We start from the raw sequence: 23,531 nt of genomic DNA on the forward strand, positions 1-23,531 counted from the left end.
CCTACTGTTGGATTTCAACATACATTTTCAACATACCTTTCAACATACGTTGATAAAGATGACTCAAGTTTTAAGTCTATCCAAAAGGGTATCAAATCTGTGCTCCCTCTGACAGTCTTAGGTGGGAACAGTTAAGTCTCGTTAAACTAATCTATTTCTGGTAGTTTATAATGTGGGTGTTTTCTATAGCCCAGATGCCCAACTGCTGTTGAACAAACTATGAGTCTAACACAGTTAGCCTTTCCAAGTCCACCTGTCAGAATCACGTGCTGTGCGCACATGAACGCGCACACACGCCTCAGTTCCTAAAGCACTTCTGCTCCTCTAAGGAGGGAAACAGGCTTTTGATCAACACACTATCAGACACTGAAGTCTGCTAAAATCAGAAGGTGTCCAATTTTCACATAAATGGAAAGAGAAAATACTTATTTAGAACAACAAAAATTAAGCTTGGCAAAAGTAGTTATTTTTATTTACAACTGCATGTATTAAGGTTACAAGAGAAACACTAGTGATACCATCTGAACAAAAGCAATGATTTATTGGTAATGGAAATGAATGAAATATTGAAAGTCTCTGGCGAGAATCAAGCAATTATCCAGGAGCTGTAGATCTGATTGCAACATGGTCTTCCAGTGTCTTCTGTACCTTTAGTGGCTTTCTCCTTTTTTTCCAACTACCTAGGAAGAACAAAAATAACTTTATATATACCTCTTATTGATTTAGACACACGAGTTATTTTCAAAATACTACTGTTATCATTTTTAAAACCTATATTAATTTTTGTATTTGCATTTCTTTGGCATGCAGTGTATCTTCACTGTTGAAGCAAACCGTGACACTCCCTCCCCTCCCAGCCTCTAGAAATTAAAACTAAAATACATGCAGGCTATTTTTGGTATTTCACACTGTTTTAAGAAAAAGTAATGCAACTTTTCAAAACAAGGTTGACAGTTTAGAGAAGTTAATAAAAAGATGATGCTACATGAGTGAAACATATTGGCATACTATTTTTAGGCAATTAGATATCAAATGTTGATCACAAAATAATGTAGAATTAGAAGAGTATGCTAAACTTATGTCTTCATGCCCAAGATGACAGGTTTCTAGACTTTTCTATCAATATGTAGACATGCAATGAAAACAGATTAAAAATGACTAATTTTGCCTAGTTTCTATTTTAAAAAAATCCTGGTTACTAAAATATACTACTAAAATATAAAGAATAAATCTAGGTTCAGTCAATGATTAGAAAAATTTTCTATGGGAAGGTTTAAAAAATGTCCTAGGTTGCTATAAACGTGGTAGCATGAAACTGTAATGAATAAATCTGATTTCTAACAATGGTTCTAGAAAACAAAGCCTCTATGGGAACGTTCTAAAACTACATTCTAATCAAACAATTTACTTTAAACCTAAAGTTCATAATAATGTATTCTCATGGCAGAAATGCCTCTAAGGAAATCTACTTGCAAGCCACTGAACATATATTTACATATAACAAAATTTCTATGTACATTTGTAAGTACAATTTTCATATTTTAAATGGACTCTGATCCAAAAGGCAGTGTCTGAATCAAGCAAAACTCACAAAGATCTTCAGTACAAATCTCGTCTAAAACAGAACTTGGGATTCTGGGAATCCCAGATTCATGGGAAAAGATGATAAAAACCCATCCTACTGAATTCCTAATCACATTTTACAAGAAATGCTGTTTTCCCCATCTTGAGGAAAAACACTTTTATTGCTTTAAAATAACTCCTCTTTAATCCAAGGAAACCACGTGCTACAAAGTCCAAAAAGCCAAAAACGACACAGAAGACAGTCTCATAAAAGAGTATGTAGACGAGAGTAAGAAGTTCAGGTTTTAAGAGCCGGGGGAGGAGGGAGTCTTCCTAAGAAAGAAGGGGAGGTGGCGCTATTTGTACCACAAATGAATTTAAGCAGATAAACACTGAAAGCATTGTTGATCATTATATCACTTGGGAACACACAAACACAGAGCTATTAGATTAAGCAAAAGAAAACAAAAACAATTAATATTAAAAATTAACATTTTAGCAGATGTGATACAGTAGAAGACATGAATCTGCATACTGTTTCACAGGCTGATAACTCTCAACTTGCCAATGTGTATTCTCTGGAAAAAAGAAGAAATTCAGCATTCCAATAAGGAGTTTCCCACCCCAACAGTAAAGCTCTTTTATTCACTTTAAAGTCTTTATATTACACCTCTGACAAACAAAGTTTTGGTACATCAAAATTAGGTGTCAAAAATATTTATTCAATAGAGTCCATTGATTGTCTATGTTAATATTTTAACTCAGCCTAACTTTTAGTCCGTAAGTCTTTCAACTGGCCTTGAACTCACTTGTGTTGGCAAAGCAGAGGACAGGCCCATAATTAATCAGCAAAAAGATTCTAGGGCTACAGTTCCAATGAGAAAACCCCTATCTCTCAATTTCAGCCTAATCAATATATTACACTAGCTCTGATGTAAAAGAACTTGGTGAAACTGCTCATATTTGATTTCCAAAATGATTCTACCGTTTCTAAAAAATACAAACTTTAGATCAGATTAAAACATTATCCAACTATTTAAAAATATTTATGACAATGTAAGTTTCACTGCAATATTATTTCTCAAAATGTAGTACAAAATTAAATGAGACAGGAGAAAGTAAAAACAAACAAAAAGTTGGGTGAGTAACCTGGTATGGTAATGAAACTAAAGCGCCCAGTTGCAAGATCAGAACAAAAACTCAAACAAAATAAAGCCAACTGAGAAACATCGACTAGAAGAGATCTGAAGACAGAGATGGTTGAGGCAATCTAGGTAACAAGGGGGTTGATCCAGATGACAGAAGCTGTAGAAATCTTGCCCCAGCAATGGCGAGAACGTGAGAAGGGTGAGAGCAGACAGGTGCTAGATGAGCAGAGAAGCAAGGAGGGGAGTAGAGTGAGATAAGGTCAATCTTTATATTACTTCATTTTTAAAAATCTTCTGATTTTAGTTCATTTGAGTTGGATTAAAAAAGCTGAAAAATAAAGACAAAAATGTTACAAAAATAGCTGATACGGTGAATGGCCAGTTAAGAAAAGTCTATTTCTATTACCACGACAGAAAATCTGCTTTGCTGTTCACATGCACCTCATTCCCTAAGAAGCAAAAGCCCCTTCACTTTTGCTCAGTTCTGAATACTTCTATTACTTTTGTATTAAAATAAAGCAAACCATGTGAAGAGCATATTTTTGCAAAGAAAACATCTACTTCCAATTTAAATGGCAAGCTTTCTTCATGCTGCAATATACAGAATACATTTACTACAACAACAGATAGCCTAAGTATATATTATAATCTGGGCACAATGCCTCCTATGAGCCAAAAACAGAAAAACAGAAGGTATGTTCTAGCCTCCCAAATCTGCCAAGTATGACCTTCTAACACTGTAAGAGTATGCGAGGTGGTCTAAGACTTCTCTCCACAACCAAGACTCAACAGCATTACCTTAGCTTCTGTCATCTTAATAACCTAAGGAGAATATCAATGACATTCTGAGAACTAAAATTAACTAGGAACAACTCATGCAACATAAAAACAGAAACTGAAAATGCTACATAATTCTATTTTATCATTCATTAAAATCATTTTATACAATTCTCTTCACTACACAGAGAGGTAACTCTCCTGTCTGTGCTGATAAAACACTTGCCAAATCTATATTGAAATTTTAAATTCTAATTACTGTGTGGAATGCCTTTAAAAGTCAAACTGACTAAATAAGTAAAGAGAAAGTGCCACACTTGACTTGTCCTTGAATGAAGGACTTGCACCATCTCAGTTCCATGCCCAGGGTTCCTGTTTTCCATTCTACCTAGAGTGCCCACTGCTGCCCTGAACTACGCTTTGATTTATATTGATTAACATTCCAAACATTAGGGCATTACCCTTTAACAATATAAACTTGTTACTATCAGAGATTATGACTACACATAACACAGTACCACAGGGACTACAAGGATCAGAGCACAGATCTATTACTTCCTTCACTAGAATCCAAACTCACTGATGGCTTTTAATAAGTGACTCTCAATAAGGCCAATTTCAGTTAAACATAAGCTGCTTTTTAACTGTAGCTTTCCTACGCTAAAGTTGCTGGCTTAGCACAATATGAAAACTACTAAAATATTAGCTTACTTTTGAGAAATAACACTACAGGACAATGAAGGACACAAGCAGTGCAATCTCATTCAGAAACTACTGGAAGAAAATGTAACATTAATATACATAAGAAAACCATTCAAACAAAATTTTTCAGACATTATAAAAGCAAAAGATTAAGAAGTCCAGAACACCAAGAAGGAAGTCCATTACACTGTTACATAATTTTTGCAGCAGTTCTCAGTGTGATCCAAGCTGGGTGACCTTGAAACCCATTCAGGGAGTCTTCAAGGTTAAAAGTGCTTTTATAATCATGCTCAATAAATTGTTATTTGCCTCTTTAACTCTCATTGTCTCACAATATACAATGAAGTTTTCCAGAGGCTACATGACTTATGATAGCAAAACTGACTGAATGCAGAAGCAAATATGAGAATGAGAGAATTCTACTAGACTGTATACAGTAATTTGTCAAAATGTAAAACAATGTTCTTCTCACAAAATTGGTTTTTGTTTTGGAAAATAAGTATTTTAATTTTAAAAAATCACTTGTGCTAACACAATAATTTTAATAAATGTTGTTTAAATTTCCCAGTTTTAACTTCTAAGATGGTAAGTATTAGATAAATACTGGCCCACAACAATCTTTAACAGTGTAAAGGTGTCCTGGGACCATGAAGTTTTGAGTACTACTGTTCTACAGTCATTTTTAATAAGGTAAAAAAAGTACCTAGTTAAACATATAGTATTATAGAACAAACAGAAATACTCTCAAGAAGAAAAGAAAAATACCTCTACTATCCTAAAGAGTCAAAAAAGGTAGTTTGGTAGTCAAAAAAGAGAATAGGCTGGAAGAGATGTGAACTGTTGTTCAGTTGCTACATCATGTCAGACTCTTTTGTGACCTCATGGACTGTAGCCACCAGGCTCCTCTGTCCATGGGGTTTCCCAGGCAAGAATACTGGAGTGGGTTGCCGTTTCCTTCTCCAGAGGATCTTCCTGAACTAGGGATTGAACCGCATCTTTTGCATTGGCAGGTGGATTCTTTACCACTAAGCCACCAGGGAAGAGCTAGGGATAGGAGAGGGGATGTTAAAGAGGTGGACGCACCCTGAGATGGGCAATTATTAATGCACACTAGAAAAGCTGTAACTGGATGGCAGGCTGGTAAGAAGATAAGTAAGTGTAGGGGTTACCTGGAGGAAACATGGAAATCAAGTAGCATAAGCTGAGGTGAGAAGCCAGGAAACCAGAAGAAATAATGGGATTTAGAGTAACAGATCTTAGGAAAGAACTGCGCTAGAAGCAAACTACGCAAGGCACGGTTAAAGCCAAATCCAACGGCATCTGACTCAAACAAGCAAAGAAGCAGAGCAGGCAGCCAGAACGTCTTTGCTGCTCACAGTTTCCCAGTGCAGCACACTTCGTATCATAAAAGCGTAGATGTTTAATCTCTGCTTCTTCTGACCTGTCATTATGCGTATGTCAAACATCCCACATGACAGATCTAAGAACAAAACTGTTCCTACAGCTCCCAAAAGTTAACTACGCTGTGAGACAGGAAGACAGCAGTTGGAAAACGATGTTAAAATATCTATTGTCAGTGTCCAGTTTCATAAGTTCATCCACTGTTAAGAAATTTTATTTTCCTGCAACTGAATTAAAATCAAACCTCATCAAAAAGAATGAGTTTTCTGGGTGTTTCATGGCTTCAATTCCCAAAACAGGGGTCTAAATTGGTAAACCAGGTGCCTCTTCCTCCACACACTGGCAGCCCTGGGGAAACGCTTATGTGCTTCCTCTCTTAGTAATCATCCCAAGTTCTAGACCACCTGCCAGATGCAGCCATCGGAAATACTGTAATACCTACATCTCATGTGCTGCTGCACACTTAATCTGAGTACAGCAACTGGGTTCTGTACTGATAAAGTTCTTGATGGCACATCTATGCTCTGTGGTTGTATATTTTAAGAGTCATCCTCAGGAATCGTTACCAGCTAGAAGTACAATGCTCTCATTTCTAAAGGTCCCATGGTAACATAAATTCTTATGCAAACCTTAGGAGTATGTCCTCAAAAACAAAAACCAAACCAAAAAAGCCACTGAACACATATGCCTGTTCACTGAAGAGTTATTTGCTGAAATGTGTTCTTCAGCACAAAGACATGGTTTGAAAGCATATCGGTGAAGCAAAGGAGCCCATTCTTCTTGATTAAAATCATTGTCATTTTAAATGTTTTCATCAGAAACAATGATAATCAAAATCTTAATATAAGCAAACAAAAGTTCTTAAAAAGTCACTAATAATGACTTAATGTACTCCAATTTTTCACTATCCCTAACTACCTTCTATAACAAAACAATAATTTATACCTTCTTATCTGGATGCCATTCATTAATAGACACTGTGTCAATGAGACTTATCTTTATTAGAGACTTCTCTTAGTAAGAAATCTAAAAATGTGATTAGAAGACCCTACTGTTCTGTTTATCCTTATAAGATTTCATGATATAATATGATTTTGATAATTTTAAAATTATTTCTTTAAAATTACTATTTTTATTTCTCCTAGATATCATTTAAACAAACTTACTCGTTTGAAGTCATTCATATTTGTTGCCTGGACTGGAGTCCCAATAAAAGTAAAATATGAAATTCTTGTTGTTTCTTCTTCACCTTGATTGGACTGAACAAATATCTACACACACAAATAATTTTACCATTAATGATTACACTTTTTTGATAAACATGCTCAAACATTTAATCAATTTTCTTAGGTTATTAATAAAAATACCTTCCATTCTTTATAAGGATTAGTCCAAATTACATTTACACTAGGATTCCTATAGCATCACTAATTCTTCTGTCTGCTCAGCTGTTCTTACCTTGTCCAGGGGGATCATGGCAGGATACTTATATATGTAAGCTCTGCATGATTTGGCATGATAATGTTGAAGGGTCAAAATTAAATTATTTACAGGGAATACTGAAAGAGTATGAAACTCAAGATTACAATGGGCAGAATGTTACTGAAATTTTACCAAAATCACAATTTTTACTGAGGAAAATCTTGGCAGTTATATTCTTTCTGATACGCCATCATTCATTCTATTCCCTAAAATGTTAAAAGAAAAAAGAGCACGCTGGAAATCAGTTCCTAAAACTACCCTCTGCTTCTCATGTTTTTTTAAGCTCATCTCTGTACGTGTTCAGTAGCTTCAATCGTGTCTGACTCTCTGAGACCCCGTGGACTGTAGTCCACCAGGCTCCTCTATCCATGGATTCTCCAGGCAAGAATACAGGAGTGGGTTGCCATGTCCTTCTCCAGGAGATCTTTCCAACCCAGGGATCAAACCTGCACTTTCTGCATTGCAGGCAGATTCTTCACCCACTGAGCCACCTGGGAAGCCCATACTGTGCCTTGCATGTTTTATTAAGCTTGCTTCTTTTATACTTTCTATTTAAAATTTCCCTCAGCATGTTAGGAGACAGACGCTTTACTCATAGGTTCTTCTTCAATACACTGGATTATTTAAATTTGCTCCATTTTTAAAAATAATACTCAAGATTCTGTCTACTTAAGAATATTGCCTCTCTTGATTTGGGCAACATTCTTTTTCCATTTTCAGATGAAAATCAGTTTTATTGTTTTTTTAGGCAACCACAGGTTCATCTCGAATTGAGCTGACCAATTAAAAACTTCCAAGTCTATAATAAGCAGACTATTAAAGTAGTTCTCTATTTATTTGCAATGCTTTTTTAATCTAAGCACAACAGTTTATATTTACTCTTTTAAAAATTCATATACTTATTTTGATTAGACTTTCTGATCAAAACTGTCTTTTCGATTTCAACTTTACCATCAAAAAAAGTGACAGATGTGCTTTGTGTGTCTGGACTTAAGTCACTGACTAAAATGCTGAGTTTAAAGTATGATTTAATAGGACACAGTAAAGACTGTGAACCTATCACAAAGTAACTATGTTCAATGATCTCCGACAGAGGAGATTACATTAGGATATCTGGGTTTAAAGGGCTTTTTCCAATAAGCAAATGCCTTCCTCCCATCACTACATAAAGCAATAGGTGTTATTAATTGAATGCTACAAATATGTAACAAATATTTGTAAATATGTTACAAATGAATAAAGTCAAGAAAATATTTCATAACCAGTGTTCCAGTTTGATATAACCATTTTCTTTAATTTCATCCGGGTAAAATACTTCTACTCAAAACTCAATATAATCCTTTATCTTACCACTAAGTATATTCTGTGAAATTCCACTGAAAGCTTCCCAAAATGAACACAGCTATAGCATTCTTCTAATTTACAAAACCGGAATCTACTGACACAAAGAAATTACACTCCTTTGGCAAGTCTGTGCTCCGGTGACTCTGTGCTGGTTCCAACTCCTTTTTCTCGGCATTCTACTCTAACCCTCCTAAACCCCGGCTCTGATGGAATGGGCTCTGGTTGACAGGTGGTTTAGAAGCATGTGCTGGGTTTAATACTAGAATTCAAAAAAGCAATTAGTAACTGCTAAAAAGCTGCTGATTTTGTAATGTAAATTAAGGTAATACAAAATTATGCTTTTAAAAAGTCAGTTTTTACTGAGATCATGGCCACTACACGATTCAAAAGTAAATTGGATTTTAGAAACGTATCCTCACTCATTACCAGGTACGAAGGAAGAATGAGTATCTGGTTTAAGAATAAATGTTCTAGCATAAACTTTTAACAAAAGTTGGCATATACATGCCATATATATATATGTTTGACAAACCTATAAATTAAAAAAATCCACCTTCCTTTTTAGGGCACACAGATGAATTAAAAAGAAGAAAATTTAATTAGCTCATTAGACATTTTTATGCATTTCAAGCCACATGGACAGTTAACCATTTTTAAGAATAACTTGAATCAGCTAGGACACTGAAGATGGCATAAATTGTCACCCACAACCCGTTGCATACATCTGAATGAAACACTACTTACGGTTACACTGTTAACGTTCTGAAACTTAACGTAACGAAGAGGGACAATACCATCTTCTTTAATATCATCCTCTGTTAGTTCCAGAGCTTGAGTTGGCTCACTTCTTTCTGCCTCTTCAAAATCCATAGATCGCGGTAGATTGATAAAAATTTTTACGTATTTAGGACCCTGACCTATAGAAAGGTAGAATAAAATTAAATGCTAACATCAAACATATAATACTTTGTCCTCTTTATCATGATGTTCACTCTATACAGACGTGCCCACATATGCACACACCTACCTCTCTTTAGAAATTTTAGGAACGTCTGAGTATTTTCACAGCCATACTCCTCCTTTCTCAATAGACATTTAGTGGTATATTCTTGGCCTGCTGAAACTACACTAACTACTAGGAATACCAGATTAAAACACACACACACACACGCACACGCAAACATATACACAGAGTTCCTGCCCTCAACTGTAAGAGACAGGCAATGAGGGATGTACAGCTCCCAGGGAGGAGGTACTGGCAAGGCGGCAGTGGAGTCTGACAGCACATGCAGGATGATGAGAAGTTTCATAAAAGAAACACTGAGCTGCGTCTTGCAGTTGCCATCAGCTGGCACCTTTTGTTATTTAGGAGAAAAGCATTATCAGTGACAATATTTAGCCAGAGGAAATTAACTACACAAACTGCCAAATTTCGTCTTAGGGATTAGGCTGTGCTCAGTGCTAAAACCACTCTGTAGAATGTCTTAGTCTCTCTAGCTTCAGACCAGTATCCTGTGACTGACTGAGGAATCTTAGAATAGCCACACTGCTTACATACTCATTTCTATGGCATTTGCTTTTACAAATACTTTGTATTTTCAGAATAAATTAACAATTTTATTAGTGAAAAAATCATTAACCCATGGAAACTTAGAATAGTAAATGACTTAAGGGAATGCCATCTGATAAACAGGGTTCTCTCAATCAACTAAGAAAGCAACAACAAATCCTAGCCCCATCTCCCCACCTCAGGCCCTCTCCCATGTCCATTCCCAGCAGCAAAAAAAAAAAAAAAAAAAAAGAAGAAGAAGAAACAGAAAAAAGGGGGTGGGGTGAGTAAGGCCAACTATGTATTGAACAAAATGAGAAATGCCAAATTTGCACAATCATGTTTGCAGCATCATAATATGTATAAAGAAAATGCAACTATAATTAGCGCACACACAGGAGGATCTAGGGCCTTAGTTTTATCACCTATAACAGGAAGAATGTGAAATAAGTCTCCCCCAGTTCCCACCCCGAGAAACAGCTACCTCAAACCTAGAACTCTTAGTTGGAAGAAAGGACTCCCTTGTTTTCAGATGAAGAGGAAAACGGTAAAAGTTGACTTTTTTTCAAATTACTTTTGGCCCAATAATCTTACATTATATGTCACTGCTTTGTTCCAAGAACAATTTCACTCTTTCCCAAAACAAGAGCTCTCTACCTCCATTTAATAACAAGTTTTAACCTAAGGGACCAGTAACAGAATGGATAAAGAAGATGGAGTATATACACATACACAATGAAATACTATCAACAAGAAGGAATGAAATTTTGCCATTTGCAGCAACATGGATGGACTTATTATGCTCAGTGGAACAAGTCAGAGAGAAAAAGACAAATACTGCATGGTGTCGCTTATTATGTAGAATCTAAAAATAAAACTAGTGCATCTAACAAAAAAGATACAGACTCAGAAATAAAGAAAACAAGCTATTTACTAGGAGGGAAGAGGGGAAGGGGACAAGCAAGATAGTGTTAGGGAATTCAAGAGGTACAAACAACTATGTATAAAATAAATAAGCTACAAGGATACACACAGGGAATATAGCCAATATGTTAGAATGACTGTAACTGGAGTATAATCCTTAAAAACTGTAATCACTATGTTGTACGCTTGAAACTTACATACTGCTGCACATCAACTATGCATCAATTTAAAACAAAGAAAAGTTTTAAATATAAGCAGCAGGTCTATAGAGCAGAAAGTTACTTTATAGAAAAGCTGCCCATTACTCACCGTTATCTGGCCCTTGAAATTTCATTGAATAAAGCTTAACAGGCTGATTGAATGCCACAGTAATAAGAAGCTGTGAAAAAAATAATTGTCTTATTTTTAAAGGGCTGTTAAACATCTTAAGTAACACAACAGCTAAGGAGAATTAAAATCATTAAACAGAAAAAATTTAATTCACCTAACATAACCAATGTAATACAGAATATCAGTAAGCTGAAAGTAACTTGATTAGTTTGACATTTGAGAAATACAATAATCTGTTCTTTTTATAAAGGAATAACAACAAAATTTAACAGAATTAATTAAAATTATATGTTAAGAACCTAAGGCCTCATGACCTAAAAACTGGCAACATCCACCCTGCCCCGAAAAACAAATTAAACAAACCCCCCAAATTAAAACTTAAACTATGTATTTTAACATATTAAGCTTAATATTTCCTGCAACAGTTTATCTGTGGCTGCATCTACCCATGTCACTTGACAATCTGGAGACGATGCACACAGGTTATGTGGAAAGACCAGATCTCAAATGGACTCTATTTGATTCAAAACTCAAGACAACAGGACTCACAGCTCTAGCAGTCACCTCTAAACTGCCATCCTAAATGAATCTGACTCACTGAATCTGGAAAGCCACCCGAGGGAACTGAAATACAAAACTGCTGAGACGCCTCTCTCTGATTCATTCACTCAATCTTCCTTCCACCAAAACTGTCTGATGAAGATACCTCTACGTTTCCACCCTGGGAAGAAGGTTTCCTCAGCAGGAAGATTTCAGGGAAGCTGTAGCCAGCCCTTCTGATACACATCATCACATTACGTTTAGGGCACCATTTACAAGGTGCACAACATGACGGTATTTTCAAGCAATAAAATAAGATAGTTCTGGTTGGAGCAAAGGAAGATGGCATTTAGATTTATTTCAAATCACTGTGGTCTATTTGCTTAAGAAAATACTTAGACTACTCTCTTTAGTTATGTAAGTACTTTTAATACTTGACCTGTATTTGGGTGTCAGGAGATAAACATGACCCATTCAGGGACCTGAACCATAGGTGAAGAGGATATGAGAGTAGAAAAGCTGGAAGTAGATAAAGTTAGTAAGCATATGCCATCCTCTTCCTGAAGCCACTGAAGAATCATTTGACTCTTTTAAGAAATCAGAATATAAATACAATTTATATTTTAGAGAAGTAACTTTTGTGAACATATAAAAGATATACTGGAATGGGGACAAAGCAGAGGCAATGGTACAGTAATTAAATAAGAAAAAAATTTTTAAGACAATAAAATTTTAAATAACAGCTAAGATAGAGACAGCGTGATCAAGGCAGAACTACACTACCCCACTTCCTCTGTGACAACACTGCAGGAAAATACAGGGAAACACAACAGGTTTACACTGGGAGTGAGGGCTAGACATAAAAGGAATGTCTCATTTAGGTGGGTAGAAAGTATGAAGGCAGCTCAAGAATGAACAAAAGGACTTAAGAATAGTGAAGGCTCCACCCAGGCTTCCGGACAGTCCAAGACTTCTGTGATTCTCTGCAGCGCAGCTGGCATAAACAAACGAAGAAAGGGGGTGAGGTGACAGGGTCAGAGGACAGAGGTGGTTATAAAAAGTAAGAAAAAAGTGATCATCTGGAAAGGAGAGACATGAAACCATGAGATGGAAACGTGTGTGGACACAAATACTGATAATCTCTACAAGCCCTAAGCATTCAGTTACCTGTTCATCACAATCAGATTCCAAGAAGGTCATGTCTTTTCGTAAACAGTTGTCAAATCCATGCTCATCACTTTCATTCAGACATTCACAGCCAGCTTTGTTAATAAAAGGCATTAAATCCATCTGAAAATTTAAACCAAAACTTTAGGCAAAGCATTTGGATTTGGTATAAAAATCTTAGTAAGAAATGTAATATGTAATTCTCTTTTAAACTCTAAAAAATTATGTTTTCAGTGTACAACACCTGTGGTTAACAATTTTTAATGGTTATTTTCCACTTATCTTTTTAATAACCTGTACTGTATTGACTTTATCCCCTGTGCTGTACAATACATCCTTGTGATTCTCTTTTTTTTAAACGTTTTATTTGTATTGGAGTAATTCTCTCTTGACTTAAAAAATTGCTATCTCATTTAAAAGTTACTAAAACTTTTGTAATAACCCTTTTGTCTAAACTTCTGATATCTACCACTAATAATTAAAGCCAAATTGAGGCTTAGCCCACTTAATAAGTATCTAAAACCAAGTCTTTAACACAAAGATTATTAAATGCTAACTTACACTTTTTTAGTAACAGTGTTTGGCAGTGTAAAATATGCAAATTAAAATAAATATCTACAAAATATCTAAAGAAAGCCTACCTCCCTCTTCTAGTGATAATGCACTCTTTAAACCTATATCCAAGAAGAGTTTAGATTAAAGACGAACTAGGGACTTCGCTGGTGGTCCAGTGGCTAAGACTCCGAGCTCCCAGTGCAGGGGGCTCGCGTTCCATCCTTACTCAGGGGAACTAGATCCCACACGCTGCAACTGAAGATCCTGCATGCTGCAACTAAGACCCCAGCACAAGCCAAAGAAATAAAATAAATGGTTAAAAAAAAAAAAGGATGAATAGCAAATAAGTACTTAAATTATGTAACAGAAAAGTGTAAACATACATAAACAGACCAACACAGTGATCCTCAGGTGCCCGCTTCCTGGATACAACAATCAGCAATTCACAGCCACTCTGGTTTCACCTTTACTCTGCAACCAGTCCCAACCTTCTTCCCGATTATTTTCATGTAAATTTTAGACGTTTTTCTCATGTTATTCATGAACACTTCAGGGTGTTCATAGCATTTCATAAAACATGTCTTTAAAAATAGAATCCTCAATATCATTACCATGACTGTAACACTGGTAATGTTTTAGTATCATCAATATCAATGTTCAAATTTCTTCAACTGTTTCAAATATTTTACAGTTGAATCAGTTTAGACTCAGAATAAGAATCCAAGAAAAGTATAAACAAGTATATTTGGTTAATGTCTCTTAAATCTCTTTTAATCCAGTCATTCGGCCTAGCGATTTCTCCTATTTGGATTTTGCTAACTGCTCCCTGTGGCGTCCTTTAGCATTTTCCAGCGTTACATGCTGGCTAACGCCTCCGACACCACACCACAGAGTACAGTGATGGTGGGCATCCCTGCCCTGTTTCTGACTTCAGTGAGAATGTCTCCAGTGCCTTCCCATTAAAATTTTACTGAATGCTTTAGGAATAAATGGATATTGCATTCTGTCACATATTTTTTCTGGGGCTTCCCTGGTGGCTCAGTGGTAAAGAACTCACCTGCCAATGCAGAAGACACAGGTTCGATTCTTGATCTAGGAAGATCCCACATGCTGTGGAGCAGCTAAGCCTGTCTTCCACTACTGAGCCTGTGCTCTAGAGCCCTGAGGCGGCAACCAGTGAACCCAGGAGCCACAACTACTGAAGACCACGTGCCCTGGAGTCCGTGCTACGAGGCGGCAACGAGAGAAGTGTCAGGAAGCATTTAACAGGAGGCTTCCTGTGTGCTGTTTTGGATCTGTCATGAATCCTCTGTTCAAGAGGGGTGGCAAACCGCTCCCGGGCCGAGGAATGCATGCATTTCCTTCCTTAGTTTTTCCATATGGTGATAAGTAACTACGCTCTTCCTTTTTATGAACCATACGGTAAAAGTGATTATTTACAACCCTCTCTCTTTGATATGGATTGCCTTATGTTTCCTTGATTATCTGTAAGTCTGGACTTTTGATCTTTATCTTTGCTGAAAATAGCTGCCTTGTAAGACAGTATATATACCCACACTATGTTAAATAAAACACCTTTGCTCCATCAGAGCTTGGGTCCCCGTGTCTGTCTGTCTTTCTCTCACTCTCTCTCCACCCAGCTAATTCTCTGGAGGGTAGAACCCCATTGTGCTCACTCTCCTGCCTGGGCTTCTAAGACCCTCTCAAGAAGGCGCACTGTGCCTTCACCCCCTCGAGAGGGCGCCCGGTGCCTTCGTGAGCGACACAAGCCCTGTGTCAAGAACTTTATTGGTTTTCTGCGTAAACCAGGGAATGTCGGCCTCTCTCTCTCTCTTTCTTATTGCTGACTCCGGACCACCAGGTTCCAGTCCATTAAACGACCTCAACAAGTGGCGCCCGAACAGGGGCTTGGTACCCATGGCAGGTTTGAACGGAGTGACCCCAAGGGCCTATTGAGGTCGGTAAGTACTAAGACATGGGTCAAACAGCTGGAAAGCCCCATCACTTTTCTACTTTACTTCATCACTTATTTAAAGTTCAGGGACTTCCAGTTTCACGCCAGCGAATAGAAGCTTGCCTTCAGACAGTGGTTGAATGTAACCCTTGGTTTCCTGATGAAGGTAGTTTTGATTTAGAAATTTGGCACCGGGTCAAAGAGAATGTTGAACGAGCCACCAGACAGGGAAAAAATATTCCGATAGATTTCTGGCCCCTGTGGGCTCTCATTAAAGCTGTGATTCTGCCATTTCAAGGTAATTCTAGCCCTCCTGATATTCGTCAACAGGCAGAACACTTATTATATGAATATGAATTTGATGATGAAACCTTACAAAAGGCACAATTAGAACAACATAAAATATTTTAGATTTTCCTACAAGCCCTGCCCCAGTTGCTCCAAGCGCTCCTCCCCTGCCAGGGGGCAGAAATCCCAAAGTCTCTCTCTTGCTAGAAGCCATTAGCTTCTGGCAACGACTCTCCTAAGACACCTTTTGACATTAAAACTGACAACACCTTTCTGAATAACAATAATAAGTTTTTACCACATTCTCTTAATTGTTAAGAATTTGCTACCTACTCACTCTCCTTCACAACAGAGGCTTTCTGAATTGCTGGCTTTGCAATCACAAGTCTCTGAAGCGCATGGTTTTTCCGCCTTCCCAGTTTTTAGAAATCCTGATGCTCAAGGGCACATAATACCTCAATATGAGGGTATTAACTTTTATCACAAGCAACAAATTTAAAAATCTATAACTATGTACTGCCCACATTCATCTTTTACTAAAGCACTTCTAAATTCTATAACATCCTCTATTGGAAATTTTATTCCCCATGATTGGTGAACTTTAATAAAAGCTCTCCTTAAACCAGGATAATATCTTCAATGGATAACGTGCTAGCAGAGATCAGGCTAACAGAAATGCTCGAGCTGGTGCTCCCCAAATGCTAACTGGTACAGGACAATTTGACAATATAAGAAGCTCAAATACAGTGCCATCCTTTGTTACATGAACAATTAAAACAGTAGCCCTTGAAGCTTAGGATCAAATTACTCCACAAGGGGAGCCTACAGGTAGCTACACTAAAATATTGCAAGGACCTAATGAAACGTATGCTGATTTTCTAGCTAGATTAGAAACTGCTATTTCCCGTAATGTAATTGGAGAAGCCAAAAGGCAACTAGAGAAATTACCTGCTTCAGTTCAGTTCAGTCGCTCAGTCATGTCCGACTCTGCAACCCCATGAATTGCAGCACGCCAGGCCTCCCTGTCCATCACCAACTCCCAGAGTTCACCCAGACTCACGTCCATCGAGTCAGTGATGCCATCCAGCCATCTCATCCTCTCGTCCCCTTCTCCTCCTGCCCCCAATCCCTCCCAGCATCAGAGTCTTTTCCAATGAGTCAACTCTTCGCATGAGGTGGCCAAAGTACTGGAGTTTCAGCTTTAGCATCATTCCTTCCAAAGAAATCCCAGGGCTAATCTCCTTCAGAATGGACTGGTTGGATCTCCTTGCAGTCCAAGGGACTCTCAAGAGTCTTCCCCAACACCACACTTCAAAAGCATCAATTCTTTGGCACTCAGCTTTCTTCACAGTCCAACTCTCACATCCATACACGACCACTGGAAAAACCATAGCCTTGACTAGCCAGACCTTTGTTGGCAAAGTAATGTCTCTGCTTTTCAATATACTATCTAGCTTGGTCATAACTTTTCTTCCAAGGAGTAAGCGTCTTTTAAATTTTATGGCTGCAGTCACCATCTGCAGTCATTTTGGAGCCCCCAAAAATAAAGTCTGACACTGTTTCCACTGTTTCCCCATCTATTTCCCATGAAGTGATGGGACCAGATGCCATGATCTTCGTTTTCTGAATGTTGAGTTTTAAGCCAACTTTTTCACTCTCTTTTTTCACTTTCATCAAGAGGCTTTTTAGTTCCTTTTCACTTTCTGCCATAAGGGTAGTGTCATCTGCCTATCTGAGGTGATTGATACTTCTCCCGGCAATCTTGCTTCTTCCAGCCCAGCATTTCTCATGATGTACTCTGCAGAGAAGTTAAATAAGCAGGGTGACAATATACAGCCTTGACGTACTCCTTTTCCTATTTGGAACCAGTCTGTTGTTCCATGTCCAGTTCTAACTGTTGCTTCCTGACCTGCATACAAATTTCTCAAGAGGCAGGTCAGGTAGTCTGGTATTCCCATCTCTTGAAGAATTTTCCACAGTTTACTGTGATCCACACAGTCAAAGGCTTTGGCATAGTCAATAAAGCAGAAATAGATGTTCTTCTGGAACTCTTGCTTTTTCGATGATCCAGCAGATGTTGGCAATTTGTTCTCTGGCTCCTCTGCCTTTTCTAAAACCAGCTTGAACATCTGGAAGTTCACAGTTCACGTATTGCTGAAGCCTGGCTTGGAGAATTTTGAGCATTACTTTACTAGCGTGTGAGATGAATGCAATTGTGCGATAGTTTGAGCATTCTTTGGCATTGCCTTTCTTTGGGATTGGAATGAAAACTGACCTTTTCCAGTCCTGTGGCCACTGCCGAGTTTTCCAAATTTGCTGGCAAATTGAGTGCAGCACTTTCACAGCATCATCTTTCAGGATTTGGAATAGCTCAACTGGAATTCCATCACCTCCGCTAGCTGTGTTCGTAGTGATGCTTCCTAAGGCCCCCTTGACTTCACATTCCAGGATGTCTGGCTCTAGGTTAGTGATCACACACCATTGTGATTATCTGGGTTGTGAAGATCTTTTTTGTAGTTCTTCTGTGTATTCTTGCCACCTCTTCTTAATATCTTCTGCTTCTGTGAGGTCCATACCATTTCTGTCCTTTATCGAGCCCATCTTTGCATGAAATGTTCCCTTGGTATCTCTAATTTTCTTGAAGAGATCTCTAGTCTTTCCCATTCTGTTGTTTTCCTCCATTTCTTTGCATTCATCACTGAGGAAAGCTTTCTTATCTCTTCTTGCTAGTCTCTGGAACTCTGCATTCAGATGCTTTTATCTTTCCTCTTCTCCTTTGCTTTTCGCTTCTCTTCTTTTCACAGCTATTTGTAAGGCCTGCCCAGATAGCCTTTTTGCTTTTTCGCATTTCTTTTCCATGGGAATGGTCTTGATCCCTGTCTCCTGTACAATGTCACGAACCTCAGTCCATAGTTCATCAGGCACTCTATCTACCTACCTATCAGATCTAATCCCTTAAATTACGTGCTTATGAAAATGCAAATCAGGAATATCAAAAGGCTATAGCTCCAATTCGTGAGACAGGGACTATTATTGATTATTTGAAGGCTTGTCGCAATCTAGGATCTGAAATTCAAAAGATGCAAATACTGGCTGAAACAATGGTCACTGCCTTAAGAAAGGGAAATGAAGGATGCTTTACATGTGGAGATAGGAACCATTTAAAAAGGGACTGCCCTAAGAAAGCTGGAGGAGGGAAGAGGGTTCAGGATGGGGAACACGTGTATACCTGTGGTGGATTCATGTTGATATATGGCAAAACCAATACAATATTGTAAAGTTAAATAATAAAATAAAGTTTAAAAAAGAAATAAAATAAAAGTTAGAAAAGAAAAAAAAATACTTCCAAAAATCTGCCCTTGCTGCCGTAGAGGAATGCACTGGGCCAAAGACTGTAAATCTAAATTTGACATTGAAGGGAAACCTATTCTGGGAAACTCCAAGCAGGGGACCCCCTCCCACCCCGCCCCCCGCCCAGGTCCCCTTCAACAAAAACCAGGGGCAAATTCCATCTTCTCCCTCAAACCCTCAACATCCAGCAGTGCTGCCGTCGATACGCCAGGCCTACATGACCTTCTCCTTTGCCTCCAGCCATCCCCTCTAGAATACCTACTGGACTTTTTGGACCCCTGCCTCCACAAACCTTCGGTCTTTTACTTGGCAGATCTAGTTTGACTTCTAAAGGAATTACTGTTCACCCTGGAGTAATTGATTCAGATTATAAAGGAGAAATTCAAATTATGATGTTATCTCAGACTTTACGGCAACTCAAAAGGGGGATAAAATTGCTCAATTACTTCTTTTACCTTACATTTCTATCGACACCTCTAATGATGTACAGACAGGCGGATTCGGCAGTACAGATCAAAAACAGCCCTTTTGGACATCATTAGTATCTGAATTTGCCTGACTGACTATAAATATCAAAATTAATGGTAAAAGATTTTCTGGTCTCCTCAACACTGGATCTGATATTACTATTATTTCCAAACATTTATGGCCCCAATCCTGGCCTGTACAAAAAATTTCTTGCCAAATTGCAGGGATTTCTTAAACCAAAGTACAAGAGGTTTATCAGAGTACTCAAATCTATCCATGTGAGGGACCAGAAGGCCAACCTGCAACATTAAGACCTTATGTGATAGATGCACCCCTTAATCTAATAGGAAGGGACTTACTTATGCAATGGGAAACTCAGATATACATTTCACATTTTTCCTAGGGGCCACTGCTTATTTAACAAACAATACAATTATTAAAATAACTTGGAAGAATGACGAGCCTATTTGGACAGAGCAGTGGCCCCTCACAAAAGAGAAATTATAGGTGGCAAAGGAACTTATAGATACACAACTAGAATTAAAGCATACTGAGGAATCTTGTTCTCCTTGGAACTCTATTTTTGTTATAAAAAAGAAATCTAACAAATGGCATCTCCTAACAGACCTTAGAAAAGTTAATGCATCTACGAAACCTATGGGTGCATTATAACCAGGAATCCCATTACCTACCATTATTTATCAAAATTGGCACATTATTATTATTGATTTACAAGATTGCTTTTTTAATATACCTTCACACCCTTTAGACAGAGGAGATTTGCTTTCTCCCTCCCTTACCCTAATCACATCAGACCTCGTAACCGGTACCAGTGGACTGCACCGCCACAGGGATGACGGATTCTCACGTGTCAGTCTACGTAGCCAAAGCCCCGGAGCCTGTGAGGAAACACTTCCCTAACTTTCTTGTTATTCACTATATGGATGATATATCATTTTTGGCTCCATCTATCTTAGAAACTCAACACGTTTGATATAGCTCAACTATGCTTAAAAAATTCTGGATTAATCACTGTCCCTGAAAAAATTTAAACCTTACCATTACTTGGGGTTTGTTGTTAATAGGCAACATATTACTCCCCAACTAACTCAGATCCATACTGATAAATTATCAACCTTAAATGATTTTCAAAAGCTCTTAGGCGATATAAATTGGATTAGACCTTCTTTAGGCATTGCTAATTATCAACTGAATAACCTATTTAATACTTTAAAAGGAGATCCTGATTTAAATAGCCCTTGTTCACATTCTCAAGAGGCAGGAGAGGAACTCTATTTAGTGCAAAATAAATTACAAAAACAATTTCTTACGCTCATCAAACTAGATTTACCTCTAGAATTATTTATACTCCCCTCTCTTCATTCTCCCACAGGACTTCTTGCCCAAAAAGAACACCCAGTAGAATGGATCTATACCTGTTTTAGGGGAATAAAGTCACTTACACCCTACCTTGATTTAATTGCTCTAGATCATTATCAATGGAAGAAATAGGATTAAAACTCTAATTGGCTCTGATCCTCATAAAATTGTAATACCTATTAATAAATCTCAATTTGAGAACGCATTACAAACTTCTACCGATTTCCAAATAGCTTTTTTGGAATATTATGGAGAAATTTCATTTCATTATCCTTCCGGTAAGCTGTGGAATTTCTTCAAAAATACTGAATTTATTATTTCTCGCATTATCAGCTCACAGCCTATACCACAAGCTGAGGTTTTTTATACAGATGGGACTAAAAGCACCAAAGCTTCATTCTGGTCTCTTAAGGAATGAAAGTCTTTTATACTAAATTTCATTCTGCTCAACAAAATGAATTATATGTTCTTATTCAATTTATTTGCCTACATCCTTACCCCATTAATATAGTCTGACTCTATACATTAAATTTTTGTATTAAAAAATATAGAAACCTCCACCACAAACTCCAATCAACCTATTTTTCAACAACTCTTTTTTGAACTACAATCTGTTGTTAGAAACCTCAATTCTCCCATTTATATTACACATATTCAAGCACATTCTTGCCTTCCTGGCCGCATGACTTACGGTACTGAGCAGGCTGATAAAACTGGTTTCCTTTGCTACTCGGAAGGAACAGCATGCTCTGTTGCATAACAACGCTGGCTCCCTACACAAGCTATGGACGATCCCATACCGCCAGGCTAAAGAAATTATTAGTAACTGCTCTACTTGTAGACCCCTACATCTTTGACCGATCGCACAAGGTATTAATCCTAGTGGTTTGCAACCTAATGAACTATAGCAAATGGATGTAACTCATTGCCCTGAACTTTCTCCATTTTCTTTCTTACATGTCTGTATCTACACTAATTCTTTTATTTGGGCCACACCTCTTCGCGGTGAGGCTATACAATATGTTATAACTCACTTACTAGCTTGTTTTGCTGTAATGAGAACTCCTAGTTCTATAAAAACAGACAATGGCCCTGCCTATATTTCTAGGCACTTTAAACAATTTTTACAATATTTTTCTATTAAACATATTACAGGTATTTCTTATAATCCACAGGCACAAGGCATAGTCAAACGTGTACATCACACACTAAAGTTGCAAATAAAAAAATTTAAAAAGGGGGAATACACAGGAACACTACTGTCTTCCTTATATAAAGCAGACTTTACTAGATTCCAACATATTTCCTAAACCTCTATTATTAATACAGCTTTATTTGTTTAAAATTTTTTAAACTTACCACAGGGAGATATCTTAACAAGAGCAGAAAGGCATTTTGAGGAACTGAAGGACACTTCTCTTCCTCTGCCCATTTGGTACCAAGATGGGTTAATGTAACAACAGAAATCTGGGAAGCTAATCTTACAGGGAAAGGGGTATGCTTGTATTTCCCCTGATGGATCCAACGAACTCACATGGCTTCTTCTTCGGAAGATTCAACCCAAGGGGGGCCCCTGGCCTTCAAAATGGAGATGGGACAACAAGGACCCCAGGAGGAAGAAATTCCAATACGGGCCATGGCGGCTCTAAAGATCTCCAGGAAGCGCCGCCCTTGGAGGCATCAACCTTCCGATCTCCCCAATTGGGGACGAATAAAAACCCTTACTAATGGAGCTGAAAATTTGGTCTCTCAACAGGGAATGCCTCGGAGTCCTGAATATACTCTCCTGGCAATGCTCAGTCTCTTGACCTGTGCCTCCCCTGTTCGAGCTTTAACTAATCATACTTACTGGGCTTACATACCCAATGCCCCTCTACTACAGGTAGTCGAAAGGACAGAGAGAGGACCAATCGTTTCAACTAATGACTCTATTCATATGCCTTCTCCCTGGAGCATTATAGGGCCCTCACACGCTGAAGAAGAAGGAAAACTACTTAATATTTCTCTAGGTTATGAAGTGCTTCCTTTGTGCATGGGCCTAGCAGAATTATGCATAAATGTTAGCCAACAAACTTGGGCTTTCGCCCTGCCTCCCAAAAAGGATTTTTGGATGTTGTTTGGATTATTTACTGCCCTTTCTTTGTCTGTGAACCATGTTTATACTACTGAGACTTGTGGGAAAGAGTTAGGGAAAGAACAAAGAACATTATGCAAAGTGTTTACTTATAACAACTTTACACATACTCCTGTTCGTTGGGACAAATGTCAAGCCAAAACAGGAAAATTAATGTTTGTGGCTAAATCATCCAATTGTTGATTGGGGACCCCATGGTATGTGGTTATCTAACTGCTCAGAAGATGTTAACAGCTGTGTGTGTGACTATGCTACTCAAGTGGCATGGAAAATTAATGACACTACAATGGAGCATTACCATGACAAAGGACTTCTTGGGTGGCTTGATGGTGGATTAGTCCCACCTCATCCTAGGATCATCCTCGATAAACAGAGTGGGCCTGAACAATGGGACATTTGGAAACTTATTGCACTGAAGAACTTGGGACTTGGACCAGACATTTCACAGGGACAAGTCGTAGTCATAGTAACTAT

The 23,531-nt window shown here is 37.9% G+C and overlaps 1 protein-coding gene across 3 annotated transcripts in view; it reads right to left on the reverse strand.

Annotated features, from left to right (window-relative positions):
• Positions 1-444: 444 nt before the first annotated feature.
• The window catches only part of TXNL1 (thioredoxin like 1), a 43,071-nt gene continuing 19,984 nt past the window's right edge, over positions 445-23,531 (reverse strand). The window contains exons 4-9 of one of the 3 annotated variants that reach the window (XM_086372451.1): positions 12,928-13,050; positions 11,200-11,269; positions 9,162-9,334; positions 6,758-6,862; positions 2,099-2,141; positions 445-680 (exon numbers count right to left, since the gene is read on the reverse strand). In XM_086372451.1, the coding sequence (XP_086228577.1) occupies positions 2,103-2,141; positions 6,758-6,862; positions 9,162-9,334; positions 11,200-11,269; positions 12,928-13,050 (510 nt within the window). In that variant the 3' untranslated portion in view covers positions 445-680; positions 2,099-2,102. The remainder of the gene's footprint in view (positions 681-2,098; positions 2,142-6,757; positions 6,863-9,161; positions 9,335-11,199; positions 11,270-12,927; positions 13,051-23,531) is intronic. The other 2 variants (XM_086372453.1, XM_086372452.1) reach the window with 2 other exon arrangements.

This window comes from Bos grunniens, chromosome 24 (genome assembly GCF_055505025.1).
Source record: "Bos grunniens cultivar Pamir isolate PY7600 chromosome 24, Bosgru_T2T1.0, whole genome shotgun sequence".
Taxonomy (NCBI): domain Eukaryota; kingdom Metazoa; phylum Chordata; class Mammalia; order Artiodactyla; family Bovidae; genus Bos; species Bos grunniens.